Consider the following 27,236-nt stretch of genomic DNA (forward strand, 5'->3'; position numbering starts at 1 on the left):
GTTCTGTTAAGTTTCTGAATATTGTTTCATGTCCTAGATTACCCTCTTGCTGTGTGGCCTTGTGTTTTATCTCTGCTCGACAACCTCAACAGAGGTTTTATCCAACCTGTGTATTTTGTTTATTTTTATTCAGGCTTGCTGTAAGTTACAGTATCTTGGCGGGAGCAACTGCCGGTGGTCCTACCTTGAGCACAGTGCTGTCCAACTTTCGCAGCTCAATGCTGTTGTGGCTGGGCAGGGGGTTTCCTGTGGCTGAACAAAATATCTTGGGGCTGGAGTTGAGATTCCACTCCAAATTACTTTCCAGGTCCAAGATCTGGGGGGCCCGGTCTGGACAAGGAGAGATGCATGGAACAGACAGTAAGAGAAGACGAGGTGGATCGTGACAGAGGAAAATGATATGGAAGTAGAAAGAATTGTGATGACTGGGCAGAATAAAATAGATTAATTGTTGTGCAGCAGTGTTTTTCAAAACCTTTTTTTCGACAGAAAAAAAAATCTGTCATAGTCCATAGCTCCTACCTCATTTCTTATTTCCAACCCAAAATTAGTCAGATTTTGAATTGATATGTCCCACAAATTATGTTTTATGTGTAGCTTGTAGATGAAGAAACAGGATACGCAACTCTTGACTCTTTCAGTTGTAGGCATGAGGATGTTTTACCAGAAAAGCTGGCTTCATCTTGGTTACACTTGGCTTTTAGCAGGTACCCTGATGAAGCCAGCTAGTCTGGTGAAATGTTGTTTTAATTAAACTGTACAGAATCCTTGAGTGTACAATCATGTTGTTTTAAGTTTTGTAACTTGTAAATGTTACCATCCATTAAATGTTTCCTCCTGTGGTGTGGAAGAAGGTGGTGGTATTTGATGAGGAGGACGATGGAAATGTGCTGTGTAGCGGTGACGAGAAAGAATATATATCTCATTTCCATCAATTCCATCCCAGAGAGGAAGCAGAGCTAAAGGACGAAATCGAAAAAAAGAAGGATTAATATGATTGTGACAATGCCTACCAGACTTCTCACAGTTCTGTCCTCTCCACCCTGTGGGACACTGGCATCCACTGAAACGGTTGCAAACTCCTCCATTCTGGCACTTGCAGCTCAGCCTGCAGTCTGGTCCATACATGTCATCATGGCAGGCTGACAAGAGAAAACAGAAAAATATACTGCATACGACGACACACAAAAGGGTAAAAGTGTGTTATTAAACCCATTTGCCTGTAAACTTTAATTAAAAAAAAAAAATAGACAGACAAATTTAACTAATTTAGTAGCACTTACCATTCTCACAACGGCTTCCAAACCAGCCACTGGCACAAGAACAGCCGTAAGGGTCTGGTAGGCAGAAACGAAGCCCCTTGCAGTTCAGGCCAGGGTCACATGACTCCTGGCAGTTTCGACCAAACATTCCTTCTCTGCAGGCTGCATGGCGTCAGAGAAAGTTAAATTCACAAATGTGTTTATTTAAATTCCTTGCGTTTTGCTGTATCATCCCTCAACCTGACTTGCAAAACACCACAGAGGACAGTGTAACTAGTCTATCAGTGTTCTGATCTGTAATCACTTAGATTTTGATTTCATTGTTATATTTTATTGCGTTATTTGCATACGGTTTGTAAAATAAGCACAGTTGGTTACTAATATACAATGTTCAATTACAATATGATGATATCAGACCCGGATCTGTAGAATTTGGCCAAACATTGTAGATCACAGCAAGAAAAACTCATACTTTAGGCACAGTCCTTATGCAAATGCAGTGAAGATGAAATTCCATATCTAACATTTAAATGCAGTCTACCTCAAATATAGTCTCCTTATTATAATTACTGACAGCTGACCACGCCTACAAATCACTGGGTCAAAACTGACCCAATATATCACTGACCCAGTACTGGGTTAACTTTACCAAGTGGCCGTGGGTATAAAACCATTGTGTCACCAATCAAACCCCAGATGGATTGTTTTGATCCAGGGTCAGTGTTATTTTATTGGGTCATTTACCCACACCCCTCCTTCAAAATGTCTCTCGTCTACACATGAAATTTCTCTTCTTCAAAAAACGAGCAAACCCCATGCCGAGTAGGAGAATTTGAGGGGCGGCTGTGGCTCAGCAGGTAGAGCCGGTTGTACCACTAAACGGAAGGTCGGTGGTTTGATCCCCGGCTCCCGGAAGTGTCTTCGGGCAAGATACTGAATCCCAAATTACCTCTGATATATCATCGTTGTGTGGATGTGTCTATGTGTGCGTGTATAGGAAAAAGCGCTGTTTGTATAGAAAAAATACTGTGTGAATTTGTGTGTGAATGGGTGAATGTGGCAGTAGTGTAAAGCGCTTTGAGTGGTCAATGAGACTAGAAAAGCGCTATATACGTGCAGTCCATTTACCATCCATTTACCAGTGCTGAATGGAGCTGCCAGCATCATCAAACCTAATACTCAATATATATTATGTTTGAACACGTCTGTTCGTGGATATTTGCACATTGCCATTTGAGCGGATATGCCACAAGGAACTGTGCATGGTGGTGAATCTTATTTGCATCTGTGTCCCAATCACTTATCACCACGGCTTAAGCGTTGAAGCCAAAGCCCCAGCATCTACAACAGCGGTCCTTATGATTGCTGCTTGAATCCGGTTCAGAAAAAAATCATCAAATGCATGTGATTTCTTTCTGTTCAAAACTCCCAACCTTTCTCTCAAAATGTAAGGGATTGCCATGTCGTTTAAATTCTTTCCAGATACTTACGTTCCCAAAAAAGTTAATCCTACTGACATCGGTGATCCCCTGACTTTTCTCTAATGCTGCCATGAGGTTGAAGTTTGTGTTTTAGAGTAAAATATCTTGACAAACATTGGATGGATTACCCATGAAATTTGCCACAGATATTCAAGGTCCGCAGAGGATAAACTGTAATCTCTTCGGTGATCCCCGGACTTTTCATCTAGCGGCATCATGGGGTCAAAAATTTAAGTAAAGCCTCACAGAGCTGCTAGCATGGCCCTAGATGCTTGTGTGAACAGTCTATGGTGGAGTTCATGTGTAGGAGTAAGGCATATCTACTGTAAGGAGGATAACTGTGAACAGTATTACTGCCTTACTCTAGCTGTCAGCCCTAGCATAGGTTACCATTAACTCTATGAACCTCACAGTGGGAAAAACCGTTCCGTGCAATTGCCAGTTAACTTTCCGTTTAAAGTATTTTATTCCTGTGAATAATGATAGAAATCCGACTTTAGCCAATTCCTCTCTCTCTCGTTCTCGTCTGTTTCACTCACTGTCTCATTCACACACACACACACACACACACACACACACACACACACACACACACACACACACACACACACACACACACACACACACACACACACACACGCACAAACTTCTTTTGGGAGGACATTGTATTGAGTGCAGTACAAACCTGTCTCACAACGTGTTCCCATGAATCCCGGAGGGCAGATACAGTCTCCGTCCACATCATGACACACTCCATCATTGAGACACTCTGGACAGTCCTTATCACAGTAAGGACCCCACTTCTTACTGGGACAGTCTGCAGAGAAATAGAGTTTTCTTTCCTTAGAGCAGAATACAACATGTATAACGTGTATGTTGCAAATTCCATCTTTTGTTGGATATGCGCACAGTTTTCCTGAAACTGCCTGGAAACTTGTAATTAAGCTTTCAGTGTATTGAGCCCCAAGTCATTTTCTAACCATCTTACAGAATGCAGACACACAGTGTACTGGCTTCAAATACATATCATACAATTTAGATGGATTTTGTCTTTTGTGTATTTGTATTATATTTTGGATAGTTTTACAAGCACAGGTGGCCTGATTATATCATAGGATTCGTTGAACAAACTCGAAAATCCTTGTATCATAGTAACATGCACGGAAGAAACCCACTGCATCTGGTGGCAAGACAAGTGAGAGAAACAGAGAAAGTTCAAGGCAGAGCAGGCGGAGGGTGGAGACGGTGTCTCCTATGTCTCTTTATAACACTTAGGAACAGGAAATGAAACAAACAAATGTGCTGTAAATACCTCACTAAAAGAGTGCAGATGTAATCCACAACAATTTCACAGTTATTAAAGGTTCAAGCTCAATTCCATAATCACTATACCAGCTCTTCACTTTTTTTTTTTTTTTTTTGCTGTAATCGGAAATTGTTTTTTTAAAAGGAATATTTCATCATTTGGGGAAATGTGCTTACTTGCTTACCAAGAGTTAGATGAGGAGATCAGTACCGCTCTCATGTCTGTCTGATAAATCAGCTACAGCCAGTAGCTGATTAGCTTAGCTTAACATAAAGACTGGAGGCTGGGGGGAAACTGTTAGCCTGGCTCTGTCAAAAGGGCAAAAAAAACCAAACAAAAAACAACCAAACAGCTTCTCTAAAACTGACTAATTAACACTTTGTAGCTCTTGTTTTTCTGTACAAAAAACAAATTGTGAAAAAAACAATTTGTGGTTTTACAGGTTTTTATTTTAGGGACTATTTCTTGGCCGGGTGCAGTGACTTATGAAGTCTTATCTTCAAGGAATAGTTTTTACTAATCTGTTTTTTTTATTGATCCATTTATCATGACTTACTAACCAAATACTTCTGTGGTGTCCTCCCTCTTGTCTCCTGTCATTAAGATTTCTGTAGAATATAAAGGTAATTCAAGCTTCTTTTTCCCACCACAACCTTCCTTTTTAATACACCTGTGCTATTTGTGAGGTGAAAAACTGCATGGATGATTTTTGCTTTGCATTTTGTGAGATAACCAGTTCAAATGCATATCCAAATTTGTATATTTCTGGGGCAGAATGCATTACATCTGCCTTTAAAAAACGGTCGTAACCTGGCCCCGAGACTGTCAACGGCCACGTGTGTGGGTTTCTGTTCCAGAGAGTGTGAAGATGAGGATCCAACAAACCTCTGACAATGAGCCTCATCCAGGCACCCTGGAGCGGGCTGTCTCCCACGTAGCTGGCACTGTAAATGCCTTGATTGGCGAAAGCTGCATTCTCCACTGTCAGTACAGCAGTGCGATTGATCATATCGTTCCAGTGAGTCATGTAATAGTAGTTTCCTACACGGAACACAAAAAACCTTAATGTTATAGTTTCCCATGTGTCTGGAAGGAGCCTTCTATCTCTATTTGCTCAATACTTCATTTAAAAACTTGGAAGCATGTATGCTCATTATTTGTGGACTTTCTCTTCATTAATATGTTAAATTTCCTGCCTTGAGTTGTGTAAGCTAGCTTACCGTTGTACTTCCAGGTCACATCTCTCTTCTGGGAGCTGAGTAGCTCCATGCTGAGGTTGACCGTCTCTCCTTTGTTAGCAGTCAGAGTGAGGTGAGTTGGAATAAAATTTGCTGTAAGGCCCATAGAAAACACACAGTTATTTTCCAAAGATGACACGCCATCCAAGCTGGACGCGTAAGAAAACTGCAGAGAATATGTAATCGGGTTGTAATTTAGGTGCTGGCCGTAGAAAGTAAAACTCCTGCGCGGAGTCTGAACACACCTCTGCCGAAGTTGTTGATCATCGTGACCGTCTCTAGCGGGGGAACTTCCTGTGTGGATTCACAGTAGAAGATGCCAATGTGATCCAGGTCACGGAATTCTTTGGCCGTTGCCACCTTGTGTCTGGGCTTGTGCACTTTAAAATTTGGCTTCTTGGGGAATATGAGGATTTTGTTGTCTCTCTTGATGTCCAGCTCAACCTGGGCCGGGCTGCGCTCTCCGTTGATACAGGAGATGCTGAAGTGATTGACGTTGGTGACCTCTGCTGTGGAGATCATGGTCAAGTCGATCACAGCGTCTGTAAGACAGGGTATTAGTCTCTTACTCTCTGACATGAGGCAGAGCTGTTAGGGCTGTTAAGGGTTTGGTTTGTTCATCCCACTACAGTAGGGCTTCATATACCTTGAGAGAGGATCCACTGGATCATGAAAATACACATTACACACATACACTATTATTTATGCGTGGAAATGGACAAGTCACCCATTTCCGGAGGAGACCCGTAACTGCATACCTCTTTGATTCTTGATTTGATTGCATTACACCGAGAGGTGCCTCTATTATTTACTCTACCCTCGTTGATACAAACGGGTTGGACATAATGTTGGAAAGCACCTCTCGGTGTGATGCACCGCAAAGTTGAATCAACACCTCTCTATAATGTGTTCCAACAATAACTGAACATTATGACCTTCATTAAGGTAGGCTTCGTTGCAGTGTTGCTGCAGTAGGCTGCATTAGTTTTAACTGGGTGTATCTAATAACCTGGCAACTGAGTGTCTATTGTTCACTTGGCCTGAAATCGTGGCCACATCTGCCTCAGTATCTCTATGATGTGTTATCGCACGGCTCACTCTTCGTAACGCGAAGCTCAACTCCACTGTTTTTTTCAAAAACCTGATGTAAAAAAAAAAAAAAGGTTCATATTCTGATAGGTCAGTCCGAACGAATCCTGTTTCCAGCGCTAGCCCACACACAGTGTACAGCAGTAGCTTAGCTCGCATGTCCCAGTCGAAATATGGGACAAGTTTAACCTCTGGATTAAACTCATTTCAGACACCTGGAACGGTTTGCACACAGTCGTGCTGTAGGCTATCCAGACCGGAGCAGGGAAATCCATTGTGGCCCACAAGTATCTGTGTTCTGCCACAGGTTACGATCTCATACCGCATCCATTAAAAACGTGACTCTTGGATTCACCACATCTCGTACACTGACACCTGAGAAAGTGATTGATACACAAACGTTATTAGCTCCCCCTTGTTCATAATTTCGGTTGGGAAAAAAAAAAGCCTCCTGGAATGTAGTTATGTGAATAAAAGTGCCACATCCAATAATATCAGTTTGTTCAGCATTCCTTCTCCCTGGTATTTAAGCCCCAGATCCACAGAACAATGGCAGGAAACTTGGATGAGCTCCTTTTTCCTCCAAGGCTTCAGAGATCGCTCTACACTCCGAGGGTCTTAATAACTGAACAACCCCAAAAACATATCTTTCACAAAATATCTCAATTATTTAAAAAAAAGAAAATAGCAGTGGGACAATGTAGACTAGGTGAGAAACTGCTCTTTCTCAATATTCAAAACATTTCTTGGAAATTAATGTCGATTAGCCTACAAGTTTTGCTCCGTTTAAAACCTGCCCGAACAGCGTTCAAATAAGGTTCCCGCTTACCCGATAACTCAATGAAGCACAGTACACAAATCCACAAAATCCTCATGATATATATGATCCCTCCGTGGGAAAAAGTTGTGTTACTAAATCAACTGCCAGTTCGGATTTCACAGGGAGAGCTCTACATCCAAAGCGGTGACGCTGCGTCACGACGAGCGGTGCGCTTTTTTACGCATAACTCGGCGAATAATCCAAAACTCCGGTTCAGGTGTGAAATCTCTCAGGTAACGACCACGGCGGTCCCCGTGTAGCTTCGAGAGATGGAGTCACTGTCCCTCATACCAAGCACAGAGTTGGACTTGCGGTAAGGCTCAGCTTTCTCTGGGGTGGGAGAGGAAGGAAGAGCGTCACCAGACAGCGGAGGACTACTTTCTACTATGTAGTATTGGCTATAATGTTTATAGGTTTTGCTCTAACACTTGCGCAGAGCTCCTGAAATTGTCACAGGGACACTTTAGTTCTTTGTTGTAGGAAACATATCGCAAACCATTTATCTGGCAAACAATTACGCACCAGGATTTGTTTGCATTTCAGACATTTTTGAACATACGTTGTCGGAGAATTTAAGAATGTGTTTCATCAAAATATTGCGTGGATTGCATGCTGCTAAATGTCTACCCCACCCAATTACTAAACAGGCTTTTGTGCGGCCAGGATCTACACCCAGCCTGCTCCATGTGTCTTCCAGGGCTGACATTGCATTTCATTACTGCCTATGATTTACTTTGTAGAGATACTATGAGACACCAAATGCAGCAGCAGCTGGTATCTTGTTTTGCCAAATGCAACAGCTTTGTTCTCTCACTTCAATGAGTTGGTTACGATCCCTGCAGCTCTTATGGTCAGCCCCCCCCCCCCTCCCTCGCTGTTATAATCAGTCAGCCTCAGGAAATGATGAACAATATGCTTGTTGTGTCTGTTCTGTCATTTCTGTCCCAGTCCTTAAAAAAGTGTTGCACTGTCACATTTCGAAACATCCAGTTGGAGCAACTGCACTCACCGTTTCTAATTTTCTCTGCAAAAACTGTCGGGTTGATTTGATGTTTTCTTTACATTTCCTTGCAGCTTCAGACAATTGACTTGAAGTTGACTCAACTTCTTATTGTTTGAGATTTCCTGTTTTTGATCTCAGGAGCTCACAAGGTTTTCTTTAGCTTTCTTAAGGAATATTTGATTGTATGCTGGATTCTCAAAAAAGGAAAGAATAAAATAATATGTCTTTCCAAATTGTTGAGACACTTAATCCCAATCTTAATAAGTAAATAATGTCATATCATCCCTGGTAAAACAGTGAATGACTCACAAACTGAAAACCATAATACTCGTTCAATTAGCTGAGGGGAAAAAAAAAGACCAAAAAAAACCAAAAAAAAAACAAATCAAAACTGAAATGGGTACACCCAGGTTGGAGGAATTGTTTTGTCTACAAATCACAGGGTTTCCATTTTGACTCTTGACAGACAAAGGGTCTTGTCGTCCACGCTTGGCACAGATCTGTTTGGTCCCAATGACCTGTTGGTGGCCTGTGTAGCTCAGAAGCCAGAGCAACCTTTTCTAAAAGACCCTGTTATTTTCTCCCCAAATGCTTCACAGTCACCCCATGAAAGGGCACGGACTCAACAGTGAGAACAATGATACTGAACTATCACATGAACAGACTGCTAGCTACACAGTTCTGGCTGTTGCTTTACATGCCTATTTACAGGATAACCCAATTTGTACAATATAACAATATGCAACAGATAGTACTGTCTGTACTGCTGTCAAACTAGTTGTGCAAACTGTTCTAACTGAAGCTGTTTTTCTGATTAAAAAAAAAATTGCGGGTTTTGCAGAATTTTGCAGATTGCCTTTTCACTTCAGGGAAACAAATGAGGAGGAGAGCAAAGGAAGAAGTGTAAGAGATAGAAAAGTGTTGTGTGTTGCAGAAACAGCTTGGTGGAGCCTCTATAGGAAGCCAAAAGGGAAAAGACCAAAGGCCAAGTCAACACAGTTGCTTCAGCCTCTGGCTGCATTAAGGCTGTTAGGAGCCAGAGACCAGGGATGAGTGCTTTTGTGTGAGTGTGCGCGTGTATGCATTTGTGCATGAACATGTGTGTGCATATTCGACTGTATATAAGGGTGTGGGATGGAAGTAGCAGACTGTGTGCACGCATGTATGCTGCGACTGTAGGCTACGCATATACATAGAATACTGCGCATGTGTGTGTCCATGCGTGTGTCTGTGTGTATTCGTGAGGGAAATTATTCTGCTGGGGTGAGCATTCAGGGCGGAGGACACTCTGTGCTCCTCAGACATTAGCCATTGTATCCACAAGTCTTTGTTGTCCTACAGTAATTACTATGAACTGTTTGTTGTCAGAGTGACGGCCGCTTGCTTTTATGGCACTATCAGACGAAGATATTAATCGCTGTGTCTACTGGCCAAGTTGGCCAATATTGCTTCCCCAGATAACAGTGCAACAAACAATGTAAGGTCTATATGCGCTGTAGTGTGCAGCAGCGGTCTTAACAAGAAAGAAAGAAAGAAAGAAAGACGATGGAGTGTTTCTTAAGCTTTAGGCAAAAGAGCATAATTGCTGTTCAGCCTGCAATATTTTATTCTGTATCCGCTTTAACAGTTTACATTGCCACTCTCTAACTTATTTTTTCACCACCATTCAGAAAAGTCATTGTGGTCAGCTGAAAGATTGTGGGGAAATGCCACCTAAATCACGTTAAGTGGTAAATTTATAGCAGCGTGCTCCCAGACAGGTTTTAATAGTTTCTGACATTTTGTTGTGGTTGTTGTGGAGGAGGTTGTGATGGCGAGGCTGGGGGTGTCTGGAAGTGAGGCCGGCAACAGAGGCGGGAGGTCTCTGAGACTTTGTGAGAAAGTTTGTATTAAATTCCCATTTCCCCTCATTGTGTGGCAAGCTGGCCTGGTTCCACACGCACTGATCCTGCTGGGCCCTGGGAGCCTAAGCAGGGGTGTCACTCACACCTCTCAGACCGCGAATCCTTCCCCAACTGCGGTTACAAACCCCTGACCTCCAACCCAACTTACCCCACGCTGTTTGATAAAGGAGCCCCTCCCAAGGATCATGCAGACTTAAGAGAGGCTCGAATCATGTGGGGTTTTTTGCTTCAAAGCATGACTACATGAGTGTTTGAGTGTGTGAGAGAAAAGTGTTTTAACCAGTAGAGTGGATGAGATGATGAACTACACAAAGACAGATTCTGAGATAGAGCATGTATTTGATTATTTTTAGTCAAACTGAAAGACCCCTATCTTACAAAGTCGGATTTCCCCAAAGGCAAAAAGCTATAAAACCTTGATAACTCTCCAGCACTACTTTTATGTAAGTTCTCAATGTGTTTACACTGTCATACACTCCATCTGTCAGTTGCGTTTTTTAAAAGCGAGGAGACTTTCAACACAACACGATGACAAACCGACAGGTCTACAAACTATTATCTCAGCTACATTTCCCACTCAGTTCGGTGAAATAAGGCAGTCAGCCAATCGTGCTCCAGCAGAGTTGAGTGTTGTCTGGCCTTTGATTTTTTAAAATAATAAACTCAGAGAACTTCACATTCTACAAATATCCACATTCCCATGTGCCCTTGCCAACTCCTTCAAAGATCAGTGAATGCACGTTATAATGTTCTTCAGAGTCCTTAGCTGTTAAAAGTTGGTCTATTGAGACCATGTATGAATTACAACTGGATACCATTTCACAAAACATCGTCCCATTCATTCCTTCTGACACCATGCAAACATGAATGGCTTGAAAATGATTTACTGACATAGCTCTTAAATACTTTTTATTTTATTTTAATTGAACCTATTTGTTAAAATTGTGATGATACAAGGAGTAATTTTGGGCTGTTTGCAACACTCAAACACTCCCTAAAATATACATCGTTTTACAGCTTTTTTTATTGAAGTGATTGCTATGGCTGACAAAAAAAGGTTAAAAAAAGTATTTTCGGGCCAGTGGCTGTCACGTGACTTGAATTGGCTATATAATTTGGTACCGACATTCGTTGTGCCCAGTAGATAACACCCAGAGATTTTGGTGACCTTTCCTCGAGCTGCAACAGTGGGTCAAAGCTTTTACTTATCCAGTTAAATATCTCAACATCTACCACATAGACTGACATAGACAAAATTTTGTACATAAGTTCATGTTTCAAATGCGATGTACCCTAATGATTTTGATGATCCCCTTGCTTTTTCCTCTACCACGACCATGAGGTTGACATTTTTAGTTTTAAGTGAAATGTCTATACAAGGAAAGGGTTGTTATGAAATTTGGTTCAGACATTCATGGTCCCCACAGGATGACCTGTGATAACTTTGGTTTTCATCTAGCGCCATTATCAGGTCACAATCGTAATTTGTCCGATGCTTTGGTTAATGACCAAATACCTGGAAAACTAAAGACATTCCCATCAGCCTCAGCTGTGCTTTGTGTTTAGTGCTAATATTAGCATGCTAACCGCCTAAACTAAGATGGTGACCACTAACATCGGCATGTTTATTATGTCATTGTGAGCATGTTAGCAAGCATGTTGGGCTCAAAGCACCGCTGTCCCAAAGTACAACCTCACAGAACCGCTTGCATGGTTGTAGACCCTTTAGATATGAAGCTTTGCTGATTTATGAATCAGCTTTGTCAAGGACTATTAGATATTCACTCACAGTATTAGAATAGGAACACTGTTGCAGAAATATCAAGATGCATGATGATAAAAATCTAGGACTCCAACCAGAATCATGTCAGTACTTATATTTTTTAAGCATGCAAACATACTTGGGAGATGCAGGACTAAAGGAATCATTTAGGACACTCGACCACCTCCTTGGCCAACGGACATGCAGACAGGAATGCATTCAGACCTTGACAAATGTGACGCTGGTCTCCAACCTTTGCCGCACGCTGCTTCCTTTTCTCTCCCAGATTTCCTGTCACTTTCAACTGTGTACATTCTCACAAGTTCCCATTGAAGTAACCTTAAGGGTAAAAAAAATGCCTCCAAAAGATGGAATGACACATTAAATGATGGGAAATGATTGGAAAGAGGACAAGAGTATATAAAGCATGGCCACAGCGTGAGCAGGATGTTTACAGCTGATAAGACACACCGGAGCTGCCGACTGTGTGCTCTGTGCCTTATCATTATATCTTGGTAAGATTATATAGCTCATAGCTCAACATTGAAACCGGTAACTGGTTTTAATGTTATGGCTGATCGATGTAAATATGAACCTATGCTTGCAGATATGTCTACAGATCCTTAAGCCCTCACTCCTTTACCACACACACACACACTACTCACGCAAAGACAGAGTTTTGGGAGGGTGATACAAAGTGAGTTACTGACGGCTTTGAGGTCGTCGTGATTCGGGTTTCAAGTTCCTCGTGAAAGGAGCACTTCCCTTCCATCCCTCCCATTTCCTAATGCTCAACCAGCCATCTCACATTCCCATTACAACGTGGTGAGTTAAGAATTACATTATGAGGACATTAACTTGCTGGTTAATTTCAAGCCATAACATAGACTATCGGTTGACAAGGATTTTATTACCATCCAGATATTTTGGATTCACTTCTGATAGCGTAACCTAAACTAAACGACACTGACATCAAGAATCTTGAATTGTGAAAGAAAGAAAATTTAAACTGACAACTGACAGAAAATATATTGTTTCTATTTCTCTGAGAAATGTTCCCCCTCAGTTCATGTAGCTTACAGACAGAACAGTCTACCTAGCCACTCAAGGAGGGCATAGCGAAAAGAGGCTATTCATTAGCATCATGGGTAAAACATCAGGCCGGAATTTGCTGAAATCAACTAATCTTTTATCATTAACTTTTCAAGTTAATTCAGCTTAAAATGACTAGTTGTCACTTGCAGTCCGCTGCAGGACTAATAAACATGAGTTGTTTGGACTAGAAGTTTTTTTCAACATCATCGACATAGCAGACGTCCCTGCAGTGTTACCTGTGTTAGGGCTTTGACAGGACTGCTTTTTTCATACCGGTCTGTGGTGTCTGGGTTAGTGTTCAAGTGCTTTCACATACAGTAGGAGTTAATGTGTAAAGTATCCTTCAGTCTTAATGGCCCACATGTCAAGTTCTCATCTAACTTGGCAGAGGGACCACATGTCTTGACTGGTTTTAATGCGTTTAAGATGTTAGTTCAAGACCCCTTGAAAGTTAAAACATACATGATTTTTTTAGCTGGAGAAAATAAGCTCGATATGTTTCACGGAGTTTCCTCTCTGACAGACAAAACCAACGAGCACTCAGCAGACAGTGCCATATTTACCGCAGGAATGAGTAATGAAGCTGAGAAAAAAGACTGAAGTTTTCCTACCTGTCCTGACAAAAATGCTGCCGGTGCTCAAAAGGCTAGTTGATCATTTTGTGACATTTATGTGTGTAACTCAGAGCATGACGATTGACAAATTTAAACCCTGAAGTTTTGAATTTGGCCTGGAAAACATGCAAAAACAGTTACTTCTGTTTGAGGCTAATGAAACTGAAACATGTGACTTTCAGTTTCATTAAACAGCTACAATAGATTGTATTTGCAGTCTCAAACCAAGGACACTGTTTCAAAGAGTACAGCAAATTGTGTCTGCATTTAGATGGTGTGTGGGTCTCATGCATGTTTCTGGTACGAGCAGTTTTTCAATGATCCTGTTTTCCCATTAAATTGTTAATATATTTATTTTATCTCTGGATGAAAGTGGTTGGCATGTTATGGATGGTTTACTTACATGACAAGGTGAACCAATAACTGCATATAAATGCAACGACTGCACTTTAAACCCCACGGTTTCACCATATAAACAACAGATGACAATGTTTTAACAGTAACAGTGAAACATGCTTACTTTATCACTACATCATCCAGTTGTGACTGTATGCCTGTAAACTTACATTTCTTACATATACCGATGTGTGTGTTTCCTGTCCCTTTACAGATTTTGTCTATGTGTGTCTTTGCACACTTTGCGCAGACACTTAGACACATGTATGCACTTACACAAATGTAACTGGGATGAAGCAACTTGTTCCTAACCGTTCTCTTCCTGTCTGTTCTGTCCGTATTCAGTTCATCCCTCCCCCACTGGAAAGAAAATATGGGCCAGAACTGAGGCAGAGTGAGCCACCACCAGCCCCAGTCTCCTAATCTGCCTCCTGGGGTGAGCCCAGGGCACTGGGAGTGGGGATTTGGTGATCCTGGTCCATCGCCAGATGCGGAGCATGGTGACCCTCCAGTCTGATACCAAACAAACCCTCCATGTTGTCAGGATGTTGATGGATGTTGACGTTATAACCCTTGCTGGCCTCGCACAGGTAGACATACAGTACAAACAGACGCACACCTCATTAACGGTGTTATGGAAAGCCTGATCAGAATAAGGAAGCCCTAATCATAACAGCATGTGGTCATCCTCTAGTGTAGGTTTAATGTGTAAAAAAAAAGTACTAGGTTTCCCCCATTACAGGACCATGTAAGATAACTTGATTTCAGAGAGTCACTGAGAGGGGGATAATATTTTCCAGAACAGGAGAGATGGTTTTGCAATTATTGTGTTGTTTCTAAAGGTGAATGTCACATAAACCTGAGAGCGTGAACCTTTGCGTTTGTTTTGCATATCAAGTGCAGCTCCCACAAAAGTAAGCTTCTGTAATATCCAACACTTCAGTCCATCTGTCTCTGGTTCGGTCGCAGTTCTGGGTGCAGTTCATGGTATAGAGCTGAAATTGTCCTTATATTATCAGAATGAAAACACAAATTACAAATTCCACATTCTACGTAAAAGTGACCGAACTGTCAAATGAATAGAAGGAAATATTGGCACAACAATGGCACAAACATATCCTAAGTCCTGACTTTATTTTATTAGTCATGGTCGGAAGCTAGAGATGGAGGAGCTGTTTTTTTCGTCACTATTATTTTTCAAGTTGGGAATGCAAATCCTAATTACAGAAATAGAATAACTGTCCCATCGGAACGTGGGTATCAAGGAAACTGTGGAAAGGGAGTGGTATTGAATCCAGCCAACATGTCTCTGGAATATTAAAGGCGTTTTTAAGGAAGTTGAATAACACCCTTGGATTGCTGTGCTGAAAGGCAGAAAAATGCAAGAGCAGAGATTTTTTTTGCAAATGTGCCTTGAGACTAAAATTGCAGAGACTCCGGAAGTACGTTTCAACGACGTGTTACCTGGGGAAACGAAGCAGAGAAAGGAAGACAGACAGGGAGATCGAGAGAGAAGGAGAAGGAGAGAGAGGGAATTAGAGAGAGACAGGGAGAAAGAGAGAGAGAGAGAGAGTCGGATGAGCTGTTGTTGCTTGTCCGTAGTGTCCAGAGAACTTGAGCCAGATTCAGGAAGAGGCACTGCTGCTGGAGGCTGATATGTGTGTGAGGGAAGTGGAGGGAGCACAGGGGCAGGAATCACCCTACAGGCAGGAAAAAGCCTGTGGAGGTGATGGCGGGGGCGGAGGTAGAGGGTCTCGGCTCCTGTCTGATGGCTGTTTGCTCAACACAAACCCAGACACACACAGACATGGTCACACGGCTCTGCAGGCCATAGGTTCTCGTTCCCATCACCCATTGAGTAGGAGGGACACAGCAAGAGTGAGCTGGATGGCTTCCGGTTGCAAAGAATGCATGCACCCGCAGTTACTGAGGAAGTTGGTGTAAAAACATATTTTTACATGCAGTGGTGCTGCCATGAATGCAATAGCCCTGCCAAATGCAAGCCATTGTAGGAAACGCCACTTCTCATTGCACATCTGCTTATGTCTGGATACTGCAACGGGATTTTTATCTCGAAGAAAGTAAAACTATAAATGCAAAACTCTTTCATCCGGTTTTTGTGTGCAAAGACGTTTGTTTAAGAAACATATTCATGGGTTTGGCCTTGCTGCTCCATGTAAAAAGGAACAGGCAAAAGTTTAAGTGATTGTTGGGTATTGCAGTTTTATGTACAAATCACAGATGAATGCCAAAACATGGCACTCCCAATGTGTTTTAGTTGGCTTCTTAAATGTTTTACTTGCCTTTTTTAAATACAATATAAATATTTTACAACATTGTGAAAAAAAACATTTGTTAGAGACCAGCTGGACATGTCTCTGCATTATAGTGTAGGAAGGGGGTTCCTGCATTGACCACAACAGTCTTTGTAGATATAAACAGCTTCTTTTTTAGGCTTGTTTTGTGGCTTCCATCCAAGAACCCATGGGAATACATCTATCTAGTGATTTTACAAATAGCCAACAACAAAAATGATGCATTCGGATTAAAGCTGAATACTGTGCACCCCTAAATAATTTCCTTACTGTATACACGGACCGGACACCTGCAGAAGGAGCTGCAGATACAGATCTCCTCTGCAGACCAAACCTGAAAAAGTAATAGCAGTAAGTCCCCGATACTGTGTCATTACTGTATGACCACCACATGAGACATTTCAAACACAAATTCCTCACTGAACAATTACTGAAGCCAGCAGCACTCTCACTTTTCGCATAAATATTCTCACAGCTTTCACCGAGGGATTAGAAAAATGCACAGTTGGATCCTATTAAAAATGTGTTGACTTTTACATGAATCTCCCAAAGTTAGCAGATCTACAGTAACAGAGTAATAACACAGTGAGCCACTGACATTTATGATGCAGCTCTGACTTTACGCTTCCACAGAGGGTGCGTTTCCGTGCTTGTGGGGCTGTTTCTCTACAGAAAATTTATCAGTCAGCGTATTGTTAGAGTCTGTGAGAGTACACTCTCCGGACACTTTATTAAGATCACCTGTACTTATTCATGCAGTTATCCAATCAGTCAATCATGTGGCTACAGATCATGCAAATCATGCAGATGCAGGTCAGGAGTTTCTGTTAATGTTCGCATTAAACATGTGAATGGGGAAAAAAATGTGATCTCAGTCACTTTGACTGTGGCATGACTGTTGGTTCCAGAACGGCTGGTTTGAGTATTCCTGAAGCAATTAATCTCCTGGGATTTTCACACACAACATTATCTAGAGTTTACTCAGAATGGTGCCAAAAAAACAAAAGACATCCAGTGAGGAGCAGTTCTGTGGACCGAAATTCCTTGTTGATGAGAGAGGTCAGAAGAGAATGGCCAGACTGGTTGGAGCTGACAGAAAGGCTAAGGTAACTCAGATAACCAATCTTTAAAAATCGGGTGAGCAGAAAAGCATCTCAGAATGCACAACACGTCGAACCTTGAGGCAGATGGGCTACAACAGCAGAAGACCACGTCGGGTTCCACTCCTGTCAGCCAAGAACAGAAATCTGAGGCTGCAGTGGGCACAGTCTCACCAAAACCGGACATTTGAAGACTGGAAAAATGGAGGTCTGATGAATCTGGATTTCTGCTGAGGCATGCAGATGGTACGGTCAGAATTTGATCAACAGCATGAATCCATGGACCCACCCTGCCCTGTATCAACAGTCCTGGCTGGTGCTGGGGGTGTAATGTTGTAGGTAATGTTTTCTTGGCAAAGTTTGGGCTACTTAATACCAATCAGTCATGGTTTTAATCCCACTGCCTATTGGAGTATTCATGCTGACCCTGTGCATCCCTTTACGGCCACAATCTACCATCTTCTGATGGCCACCTCCAGCAGGATAATGCACCATGTCACAGAGCAGAGGTCGCCTTAAACTGGTTTCATGAACGTGACTGAGTTCAGTGAACTTCAGTGGCCTCCCCAGCCACCACATCTGAATCCAGTAGAACACCTTTGGAATGCAGTAGAAGGAGAGATTGGCAGCGTGAATGTGCAGCTGACAAATCTGCAGAAATGATGTGATGCAATCATGTCAACATGGACCAGATGTTCCTAACCTCTTGTAGAATCCATGCCACAAAGACTTGAGGCTGTTTTGAGAGCAAAGGGAGTCCCTGCCCAGTATTAGTATGGTGTTCCTAATAAAGTGAGGTATGTTCACACACCCATGACATCCAAAACAAACAGCAGCGTAATAGAAACTACAGATCAACACCCATTTGGATGAATCATTTTCCTCACAGAGGAAAAATGCAGGAATTTGAATTTGAGGGACCACTAAAGAATTTCTAAGTATCAAGCCTTTGTTTTATACAGTAGTTGTTTTAATAAGTAGTATTCATTCACCCTGAAGATTGAAAAAAAGAGAAAATAAACTTCCCCTGCCATCAAAGAGAGAAACTCGAATACTGATGCTAACAGTATCAATTTCCCTCTCTCTTTATACTGTATATACAGTATTACACCTGCAAGATGTGGCAGGAGATCAAGCCAAACAAATATAAACTCTGTACTCTTCCTGCTGCATGTTAGTGCCAGTGAGGTATGTAATGTTACACCACTGAGCATATATAATCAGGAAACTCTTATATTAGATTAAATTAGATGAACCCTTAAGCGACCTCTGCGTTGAAACTGGGTCATCACTGCAGCAGAGTGAGGGATACGGAAGAGAAAAAGACAAAGGGGCCTATTTAAGTGTGCAGAAGAACATCTTACATGGCACCCTGATTAAAGAAATTAGACTGCCGATATCGAGTATCACATTTAATACAAAAGTCATCAGAAGACCACTCAGAGAATAATGCAGAAATTTGAATAAAATTGCAGCTGTTTCACTCACAGATTTACAGATTTGAAGCAGATGCGTAGACAGCCCCGCTCACATTATCATATTTCCAGTCGGAGGCCACATATGGACTCACAAAAATGAGAACAATGTGCAGCTATCACCTTGTAAAATTGACACTTTGGTGGTCACGGATCACGATTTGCCGGCAGGGAATTTCGGGAGAGGCAAGAAAAAAACGTGAGAATCGCTCCACCCAGCTGAGGGCTGTGGATTGTCTCTTATTGACGCTTAATGGCCAGTTGAAGGCTTGTTTGTCACATAGCTCTTCCTCCTCAAGTGCAACTGTCCATTGTTACATACAGTGCGACACGTGTTGTTATTTCCCCCCTCTTAAAAGACTTAGCAAGGCATTCTAATCTTCTCCACAGAAGGGGCCATGACCTCAGACCCCCACCACTTCACTGAGAGGACAAACAGTAAACATCCCACGGTAGCAAAAGTGGGGAAAACCCCTCAGCCGCTCCAAAAATCCAGAATCAGAGTACAGCTCCGCTGTCGCCACTAATGACCTTGACATTGTATTTACCCACTTAACAAGGGACAGAAGACATAACAAGCAAAACATTTGACATGAAATATACTGTAAATCCATAGCTGCTGACTGTATTATGTTGAACAAATATCTTTCTGAATAAACAAGTGTCACAGCTGTCTAAATGTGAATTACAGGTCTTGCACCCCAGAAAGACAGTTGCATTAACCGCAACTATAAGAGAACCCAAAAATCCTGCACACTGTCAATCACTGGTACTTACTTAATTTTGCTCCTCAGACCTTCAGTAGGACTGAAACATCATAAACCAATTGAGTACAAGTGATCAACAGTGTGCAGGAATTTCTGGCTCTTTCAGTGTGCATCAGGTCAAAATGTTGAAGTTCTTCTGCCAACTTAGGATGACGTTCCGCTTTCACTCCCGCACAAATGCCTGAAAGGTTGTTTCATTTTGAAATAGAGAGACTTGGATTTTGCTACTATCTGGATGGTAGCTATAAGATAAACTATTGGCACACACGACAACAAACTTTGAAACTAGTTAGATCAAACAACTACAATAATTAGAGGGGAACAAATAAACAGAAAAACGTGGCGTGTTTATAGTTCCATTAAATTGATCCAGGGTTGTTCCGTAGAACTTGTGAGAGAACTTGTCTGCAAACAACACTGGGAACTGTATATTTGCAGGCATTTTTGGTTCACTCCTACTGTTCTTAACAGTGGTGGTTCCAGGCACAGCAGGCAGCTATTTTAATCAATAGAGCTCTGGTAAACTCCCTGCCCAGCACCAAAGCACAGACAGACAAAATTGGCCAAATATTGCCCTCAGGAGTAGGTGAAGAGTGAAACAGAGCTAAAAGGAGAGTAAATATTAGACTTGCATTCATGGCGGATGGCGAGACACATGACTCCAAATGAATGCTTACATTGCTCTGTCCCTGGTGGATGTGTAAATAAGCAGCTATTTGCTAACTAGTCAGTCATATCAACTTAGAAGGTGATAATATGTCAGTGTTGTTTTTAGAACTTGTTTCTGCTGCCCTCAATTGGACAAAAAAAAAAAAAAAATCAGCTAATGTAGGTTTAAAAAAACATTATCCTACCTGGTTCATTCTTGACCCAATTCATTTCTATACTGCTGAGGCAATGACCCAATTTCCCCACGATGGTCATTCCATTTAACGTTATCAATAACCAGGTATTTTTTTAAAGATACTGAACAGATAAAGCATGGCACTGACTGAAAGTCTGTATCTGTGGTGGGAACCCCCTCCTGGATCTTTCAGCTGATGCTGAGTTATCATTTTACTATCCCAGCCCATCCCTCGTCCCTGCCAACTGCCCCAAGACATGCAGCTGAAGCATCCTGGAACAGACGGAGGGAGGGAGGGAGGAAGAGTAAGGGAGGGAGATCTAAAGATGCAGAATGCACTGCCAAGTGGCCAGGAAGTAGCCCTATTGTTTTCAGGGTCCCCTCGCTTTTCCTTTCAGAGCCACCAGAGGTCTGCTCTCTCCCATCAGGCTGTCCATCTTAAATAAACAAATATCCTTGTCACCACCAACTGTATCTTGTCTGATTTCCTCCCTCAACTGAAAAAGGCCTGAGAAAAGGGTTTACATTTTAGTTTAGACAAAGCAAGGTGTGGCACCTGACAGCCATAATAACGGCACTCACACTCTCTCTTACACACACACACACACACACACACACACACACACACACACACACAAGAAGAAACAAAGCCTCACAAGGCAGATATCAAACAAGATTATTTGACCGCTCATGGAACCATATCTACACTAGCAGAACATCTGTTTGCAAAAAAACAGGTTTCAACTAGTTGCTTACAGTCTCACTTGTGAATGCATATTGGCAGTTAGTAAATAGAATAACACATATTGCTCATAAGTCATATTTACCTCTTCCTGGTTCGGCACTGCTGAGTGGCAACAATGTCATTGACCAGGTCTGCTACGCCATTGGACAGAAGGGGGGGGGTAGTGGGTGGGAGGGAACACACCTTAGTTACAAAGTAAGCCATTAACTTGTCCTTCTGGGAAGCAGCTGCAAAGCACGCCTCGTTCAACCTTTGCACAACATTACTCCATTTTACAGAGAAAGCAAAAGAAAACGTGGCCGGGGCTGATGCGAAATGCGAGAGTGGACAGACAGCAGGCGAACCCGCTGAAACTGCGGGGGCCTACGCAGACAGGTGACCAGGTAAGACTTCAGATGAACAGCTGATCTTCTAAAAGAGAGAACTTTGACAGTCTCTGTGTTAAACTATGTAAAGATCATGTGAATGAGCTATTGCTTATCTTGCCAACTGATAACGTAATAATCTCCAAATAAGGTAATAAAATGTGGTTTTGCATGGGCTGAAAAAGCACGAAATAAAATTAATGTAATACATTTTCAGCCATATTGATAGACTTACTTGTGGTTTTTACAAAAAAAACCCCCCACAACCACTTTTCCAGTAAAATCCACAAGTAAAATCTCATACTTGCCCGACTGATATTAAAAAGCGGATAAAATTCTGAGCAATGCAACAATAGAAATTATCATGTAAATTTTCCCCCATTGCAGTTATTCATCATTTACATTTCAGTGTCCAGGTAGCCAAACCATTCCCTGCACCTACTGACGGCTAAAAAGCACTTTCTTCTCAATTTAGGGCAAAAATGGAACACTAATTATACAAAGGTAATATGTTATATATATTTAGTATTAAAAATGATAGTTATTCATAGCTCGAACAGCCCCATCCCTGTGGCACCCCTCAGCTAGTGAGAAATACTGACCCACATGTTGATGCAGGCCACTTGCTGTTTTCACCCAAAACATTATCGCACCATTAACAGCTCGCTTTCATTAGATTACTCGTTCATTGTTTTTTTCAATCTCTACGACACGAACGTTCAAGTTCAAAGCATTTATTTAATAAAGAAACGAGGTGCTAAAGCTAATCTGTAAATATCAAATATCACTTTCTGGTCACGGTGAGGGTTATGTAGCGTGTAGCTTTATTAGCTGTTACTGAGCTTGGCATGTGACTCATTGTGTCCCTGTGGTTTCTCTGTTGACGCTGCCATTCCTCCAACCAAATGCGACGTTTGAGGGCAGTTGAACTGTTATGACCTTGCTTCAATTAAACCTAAAGGAAAAATAAAACAAAAGTACGATGAGTTAGTCATTATTCAGATTTGTAGTTCTTATATGTAAATACTTGGTTTTACCTCAAAGCCACAGACTCTGTGAGCTTGATTTATAATGTTTGAGTAAAATAATCATGCTCATAAACAAAATCTCTGCCAGCTGTTTTTTTTTTTTTTTTTTTTTTGAAAGTCAATGCTCTGTCAGACCTTATGCTTTATCCCTGACAAACAATGGCACAGTCTGACTCCTTCACACATTTTCAAAGCAAGACAAAAATACAGAACTTGGCAGTGGGATAAGTAGGAAAGCGGGAGGCTTGTATGCTGCTCTGTGGATTGTTGGGGCGAGGGTCAACTGAAGGACGGCTCCGTTATTATTTGTGAAGAATGAATATTTGTGATTACTGCAGCTGGAGAGAGAGAGAGAGAGAGAGATTTGTGCTTGGTCAAGTTTGATTTATAGAATTTTTCATAGAAACCAAATACATTTTGTGGGTTTCAAATGCGCTTTGAAGTAATTTTATTAATTTTTTTTTATTTGAATCAAGCACTTTGTTACATAAGTTGATATTAAATACTTTAACATAATCAAATTTCAAACCATAAAATAGCTTACAGTTAATTTGTCAGTTCAAAGGAATGCAATGCAACTCCACAAGCAGAATATAATTTAGATGTTTAATTCAGTTTGATGACAGAAAGAACATTTCACACCCTCTGGCCCTCATTAGTATCTATAAAATGACACTCCACTCATAATGTGGGGCACTGTAACAAAGAATGACTACGGAAAACTGACTCCTTGCTTTGAGAATAGGATTCAAACACAGACACTTGCAGACAGAGATGCAAATGTGGCCTCTAATACATGCATGTTCACATATAAATACAATGGTGCAGCAGCAGTGCGCAGCAGCGCTCACAAACACCGTTACATCTGACACGCACACAGTGCATTTCTCACTCCCAGGCTTCTCCTCTATAGCTCCTGATCCTGTGCTGCTTGGTGTGTATATTTTGTTGTGCTTTGCCTGTGTGAGGACAGAACAGGAAGAGATAAAGGCAGTCCCGCTGGTGTGTTTACAGCCAACACCGCTGAAGAGAATAGCTGTAGAAAATGGAAGGGGGAAGAGGCCTAATGGCTGGTGCAAAGCAGCCGGACCCTTCTTGCGGTGAAAAATCACCTCAGAGCCAAGAAAGTGAGAGACGGGGAGAGATAGAGAGAGAGAGAGAGAGAGAGAGCAAGAGAGAGAGAGAGAGAGAGAGACAGAGACAGATAAATCTTAATCTAGACTGAGCAACCACCACCACATTTTGGGGAGCAAAAGAAAATGTGGATGAGATTCTAAATGACTTTAACATGTTGTCAAGACCTGAGAGTGTGAGGTCTAACATAATTACATCTGAACCTTTTTTCTTTTTAACAGCCTAGCATTAGCCTACTTTGGGTTTTATTTGCCCAATTATCCTAATGCAAGATTCAAGTAAATAATGAGAAACACTGTCAAAACATGTGGGCACTTTCTAACAGGTTGCTCCCTGGCTAACAGGCTCCTTGCTCTTCCGTGTAATGGTGGAGGAAAAAATAATTCTCAGGCTCTTTCCTTCCCATTCAGATTCAAATTCAGTTTCTCCTGTCAAGTATAAACCAGTCAAGCAAATGTGCAAACTTTAATTTTTAAAGTATATAAATGATACCTTGTGCAGCAAGCACACTTAGCATCTGAATACATCCTCCACCCCTACTGGATACAATATGGAGTTGGTGTCTGTTTCCACATGTTTACTTTGAAAAAATTGCAGCAAAATAAAAATGTACTAACCTGATAAATGCACTAGAAAATGATGAAGACACTTGTATAGTCCTTAAAATGGATATGATGATTTTTCAGGACTATACCCCTGATCAGTTTATAAAATACCACACACTGTTATAAAGTACCTCACATGTTAGCGCATCAGTGATAATAATCCAAAAATATAATATGTAATAGTATAAACTGAAAGTAGCCCATCTGCCTACTTAATGAGTACTTTTACTTTTGTTCCTTTAATTACATTTTGCTGATGATACCATCATACATTTACATGAGTAAAATTGTGAATGCGGGACTCTTACTTGTAATTTTTATAATATTTTTCTTTTAGCAAATCAACCTTCTCATTTTTATCTTCCTAAAGGATCCGACAAACTCTTCCACCACTGCTGGATGCAATATTTAGGTGGTTTTTGTTTCAATGTATTTACTTAGCAAAAGAACCAGCATTTGGAAAATATCTTAGCATGATAAAGGTACTAGAATATGATCAATGAAAGGGGAAGCAGGAATTAAGAAAAAAAAAAAAAAAAATCAAGTATGTCCTTTAAAACCTTGACCAGGAACATTTTATGATAAAAAAAATCCAGCTCAAAAACACTAGTCACTAGCAAGGCATGTCAAACACAACAGTTAGCGCACGGTGCATAGCATGGATAAGAACTTGTAACCTATAGACTCGTGCATGCAAATATCTGGCAAATTCTCAAATAGCTGTACAGAAAGGTCCTCTCTCTTTCAAACGTAAACTAGTATGGATGACTGGTTTCTATCAGCACTAGGAGCATAATTGAGGATTTCGATGCTGTTGTGAAAATGCAGCATAAGTACCTGAATCCACGATACAATTACACAGGGATCATAAAAACATTGACCAAAAACAGGGACAAAATAAACAGGGAAACCAGGGTGGTTTACAATACATTTAATAGTTTGACAAATTGGGGAAATACACTTATTCGCTTTCTTGCGCAGATTTAAATGAGACGATCAATACCACTCTCATGTCTGTATTGTAAATATGAAGCTAAGGCCGACAGTCTATTAGCTTAGCTTAGCATTTAGACTGGAAACAGGGGGGAAACAACTAGCCTGGCTCCGTCCAAAGTTAACAAAATCCTCCTGCCAGCACCTCTACAGCTCGCTAATTAACACGGAATATCTCGTTTGTTCAATCTGTACAAATGGCAAAAAACACCAAAAACATGAAATTCCTCTGAAAAGCTTTCGCATGACATTGTTTTACACAAATAATGTCTGGTAGGCTTTCTTTTATTGTCCTTTGAGAACCATTAAGCTTGTGGGTTCTGTATTGTAGGAAGCTGTGTAGCATACATAGTTCAGATTGTTTCACTCACACACACACACACACACACACACACACACACACACACACACACACACACACACACACACACACACACACACACACACACACGAATTAGGGATTAGTGTACCTATGGAGGAAGGTCTTGCACTATGTGGGACTTCCTGTTTGTGACACTTTTCCTGCTGTGGGTGGTATCCCCCTGAGTTCTGACAGCTCATTCTCAGTTATGACTTCTGGATTTAAGGGATCCAGGCAGCTTCTCTTACAGTGACACTCTCACTCTTCACAGACAATAAGTGAAATATTTAGGTCATTTGATTTTTCATGTTCTTTTCGTAATGGTTCACTTATGAAATATGCATTTACAAGAGTCCAAAAGAATTCTAAGCCACAATGCACATGGGATGTGGGGGCATTGTGGTTTACTGATAGCTGATGTTTTTTTTCTTTTTTCAAGATGCCTTTGTGTGTAAAGTGAAAGATTCATACTGATTTAATTTCCTATTTTTTCCTGCCCACTTTCTCTAAAGCCTCATTTCACTGCAGCAAGAGGACACTGGCTCATGCTTCAACCCATTTATAGGGTGATAACGCTGCCGCCACCTTTCACTTGTTACTGAAAGCAGGAGTCCCCTGTCACTCAACCTTGCCACCTAGTGGAGCTCCGAAGGTTAACCTCCCACGTGGTCAACAGAAGTCTTCCACACAGCTACCTCCCTCATCTGGGGAGATGCTTGCTCTGCAACATTTCCCTCAGGTCTCCATTTATTTTTTACCTGCTGAAGGGAATATAACACCAACCAGCTTTTAATAATACAAACGTCAGTTGATGAAGGCATTAAAACCTCCTTTCCACCTTCAGTCACAGCAGTTCAAGAGTCTCTCCTGGATCTTGTGGAAAAGAGGGGCTCTTCAACTAGCAGGTCACAGAAACTGTTCTTCGCCTGACATATATGTGTGATATACTCCCATGACCCATGGTTTCATGGTAGAATTAATGGTGCACCAAAGCAGGAAACAGGTCTCATCCAACGAGAAGCAAAGTGAGCCACACCGCAGAGGTCAGTCTGCAAAAGAGCGTGCACAAACAAGTGCAAAGCCAGATGGAATTATCATCAAGTGGCACACTCTCTACAGCTACACCAACAGCAGCACAAAATGGTAAGAGTTCAGTCAATTCTGCAAGGTCAAACAGACACATTTCATTTACCCTCGGAAAAAAAAAATAGCTTTGAATGTGCTGTAGATTTTGTGGATCACTTTTGGTAAAGACAGTCAGCTTAAGAGACAGACACTGATGTATAAATGAAACATTTGTTAGACCTGCTTTACGTTGGTATTAAGCCGCGTTTGGGTGATTTAGTGGCTTTCCACGGTGTGGCTGCCTCACAACCACAACAGACTGACAAAGTGAGATGTGATTCATTTCCCTCTCTCATAGACACTTTGAGAGGCCAGGCAGGCGAATATACCAATCACAACTGGGAGTTCTTGGTGGCCGTCCTGGTCACAGCCATCTCTATCTCCATTCTCATCGCCCTGCTGGCTAAAT

The 27,236-nt window shown here is 41.5% G+C and overlaps 2 protein-coding genes and 2 long non-coding RNA genes across 8 annotated transcripts in view; 2 read left to right on the plus strand and 2 right to left on the minus strand.

Annotated features, from left to right (window-relative positions):
• The window catches only part of tie1 (tyrosine kinase with immunoglobulin-like and EGF-like domains 1), a 35,018-nt gene extending 13,679 nt beyond the window's left edge, over nucleotides 1-21,339 (minus strand). For 2 of the 4 annotated variants that reach the window (XM_040128415.1, XM_040128413.1), the window contains exons 1-8: nucleotides 7,206-7,521; nucleotides 5,533-5,829; nucleotides 5,270-5,380; nucleotides 4,935-5,090; nucleotides 3,429-3,560; nucleotides 1,284-1,424; nucleotides 1,014-1,142; nucleotides 185-330 (exon numbers count right to left, since the gene is read on the minus strand). In XM_040128415.1, coding sequence (XP_039984349.1) covers nucleotides 185-330; nucleotides 1,014-1,142; nucleotides 1,284-1,424; nucleotides 3,429-3,560; nucleotides 4,935-5,090; nucleotides 5,270-5,380; nucleotides 5,533-5,829; nucleotides 7,206-7,251 — 1,158 coding nt within the window. In that variant the 5' untranslated portion in view covers nucleotides 7,252-7,521. Of the gene's footprint in view, nucleotides 1-184; nucleotides 331-817; nucleotides 993-1,013; nucleotides 1,143-1,283; nucleotides 1,425-3,428; nucleotides 3,561-4,934; nucleotides 5,091-5,269; nucleotides 5,381-5,532; nucleotides 5,830-7,205; nucleotides 7,522-21,298 lie in introns of those variants that run through there. The other 2 variants (XM_040128414.1, XM_040128416.1) reach the window with 2 other exon arrangements.
• Nucleotides 7,411-20,897, plus strand: LOC120790650. Its single transcript, XR_005707572.1, has 3 exons — nucleotides 7,411-7,509; nucleotides 14,316-14,560; nucleotides 20,696-20,897. It is a non-coding gene; the product is annotated as an uncharacterized LOC120790650 (long non-coding RNA).
• Nucleotides 21,340-21,445: 106 nt separating the features above from the next.
• The window catches only part of c6h1orf210 (chromosome 6 C1orf210 homolog), an 8,267-nt gene continuing 2,476 nt past the window's right edge, over nucleotides 21,446-27,236 (plus strand). Inside the window, exons 1-3 of one of the 2 annotated variants that reach the window (XM_040129718.1) lie at nucleotides 21,446-21,599; nucleotides 26,215-26,845; nucleotides 27,126-27,236. The exon at nucleotides 27,126-27,236 is cut by the window's right edge and continues 84 nt beyond it. In XM_040129718.1, the coding sequence (XP_039985652.1) occupies nucleotides 26,788-26,845; nucleotides 27,126-27,236 (169 nt within the window). In that variant the 5' untranslated portion in view covers nucleotides 21,446-21,599; nucleotides 26,215-26,787. The other variant, XM_040129717.1, reaches the window with a different exon arrangement.
• LOC120791332 overlaps nucleotides 21,847-27,236 on the minus strand; it is an 8,177-nt gene continuing 2,787 nt past the window's right edge. Inside the window, exon 3 of the long non-coding RNA XR_005707622.1 lies at nucleotides 21,847-22,536. This is a non-coding gene — a long non-coding RNA (uncharacterized LOC120791332). The remainder of the gene's footprint in view (nucleotides 22,537-27,236) is intronic.

Source organism: Xiphias gladius, chromosome 6 (assembly GCF_016859285.1).
Source record: "Xiphias gladius isolate SHS-SW01 ecotype Sanya breed wild chromosome 6, ASM1685928v1, whole genome shotgun sequence".
In the NCBI taxonomy this organism is placed as follows: Eukaryota; Metazoa; Chordata; class Actinopteri; order Istiophoriformes; family Xiphiidae; genus Xiphias; species Xiphias gladius.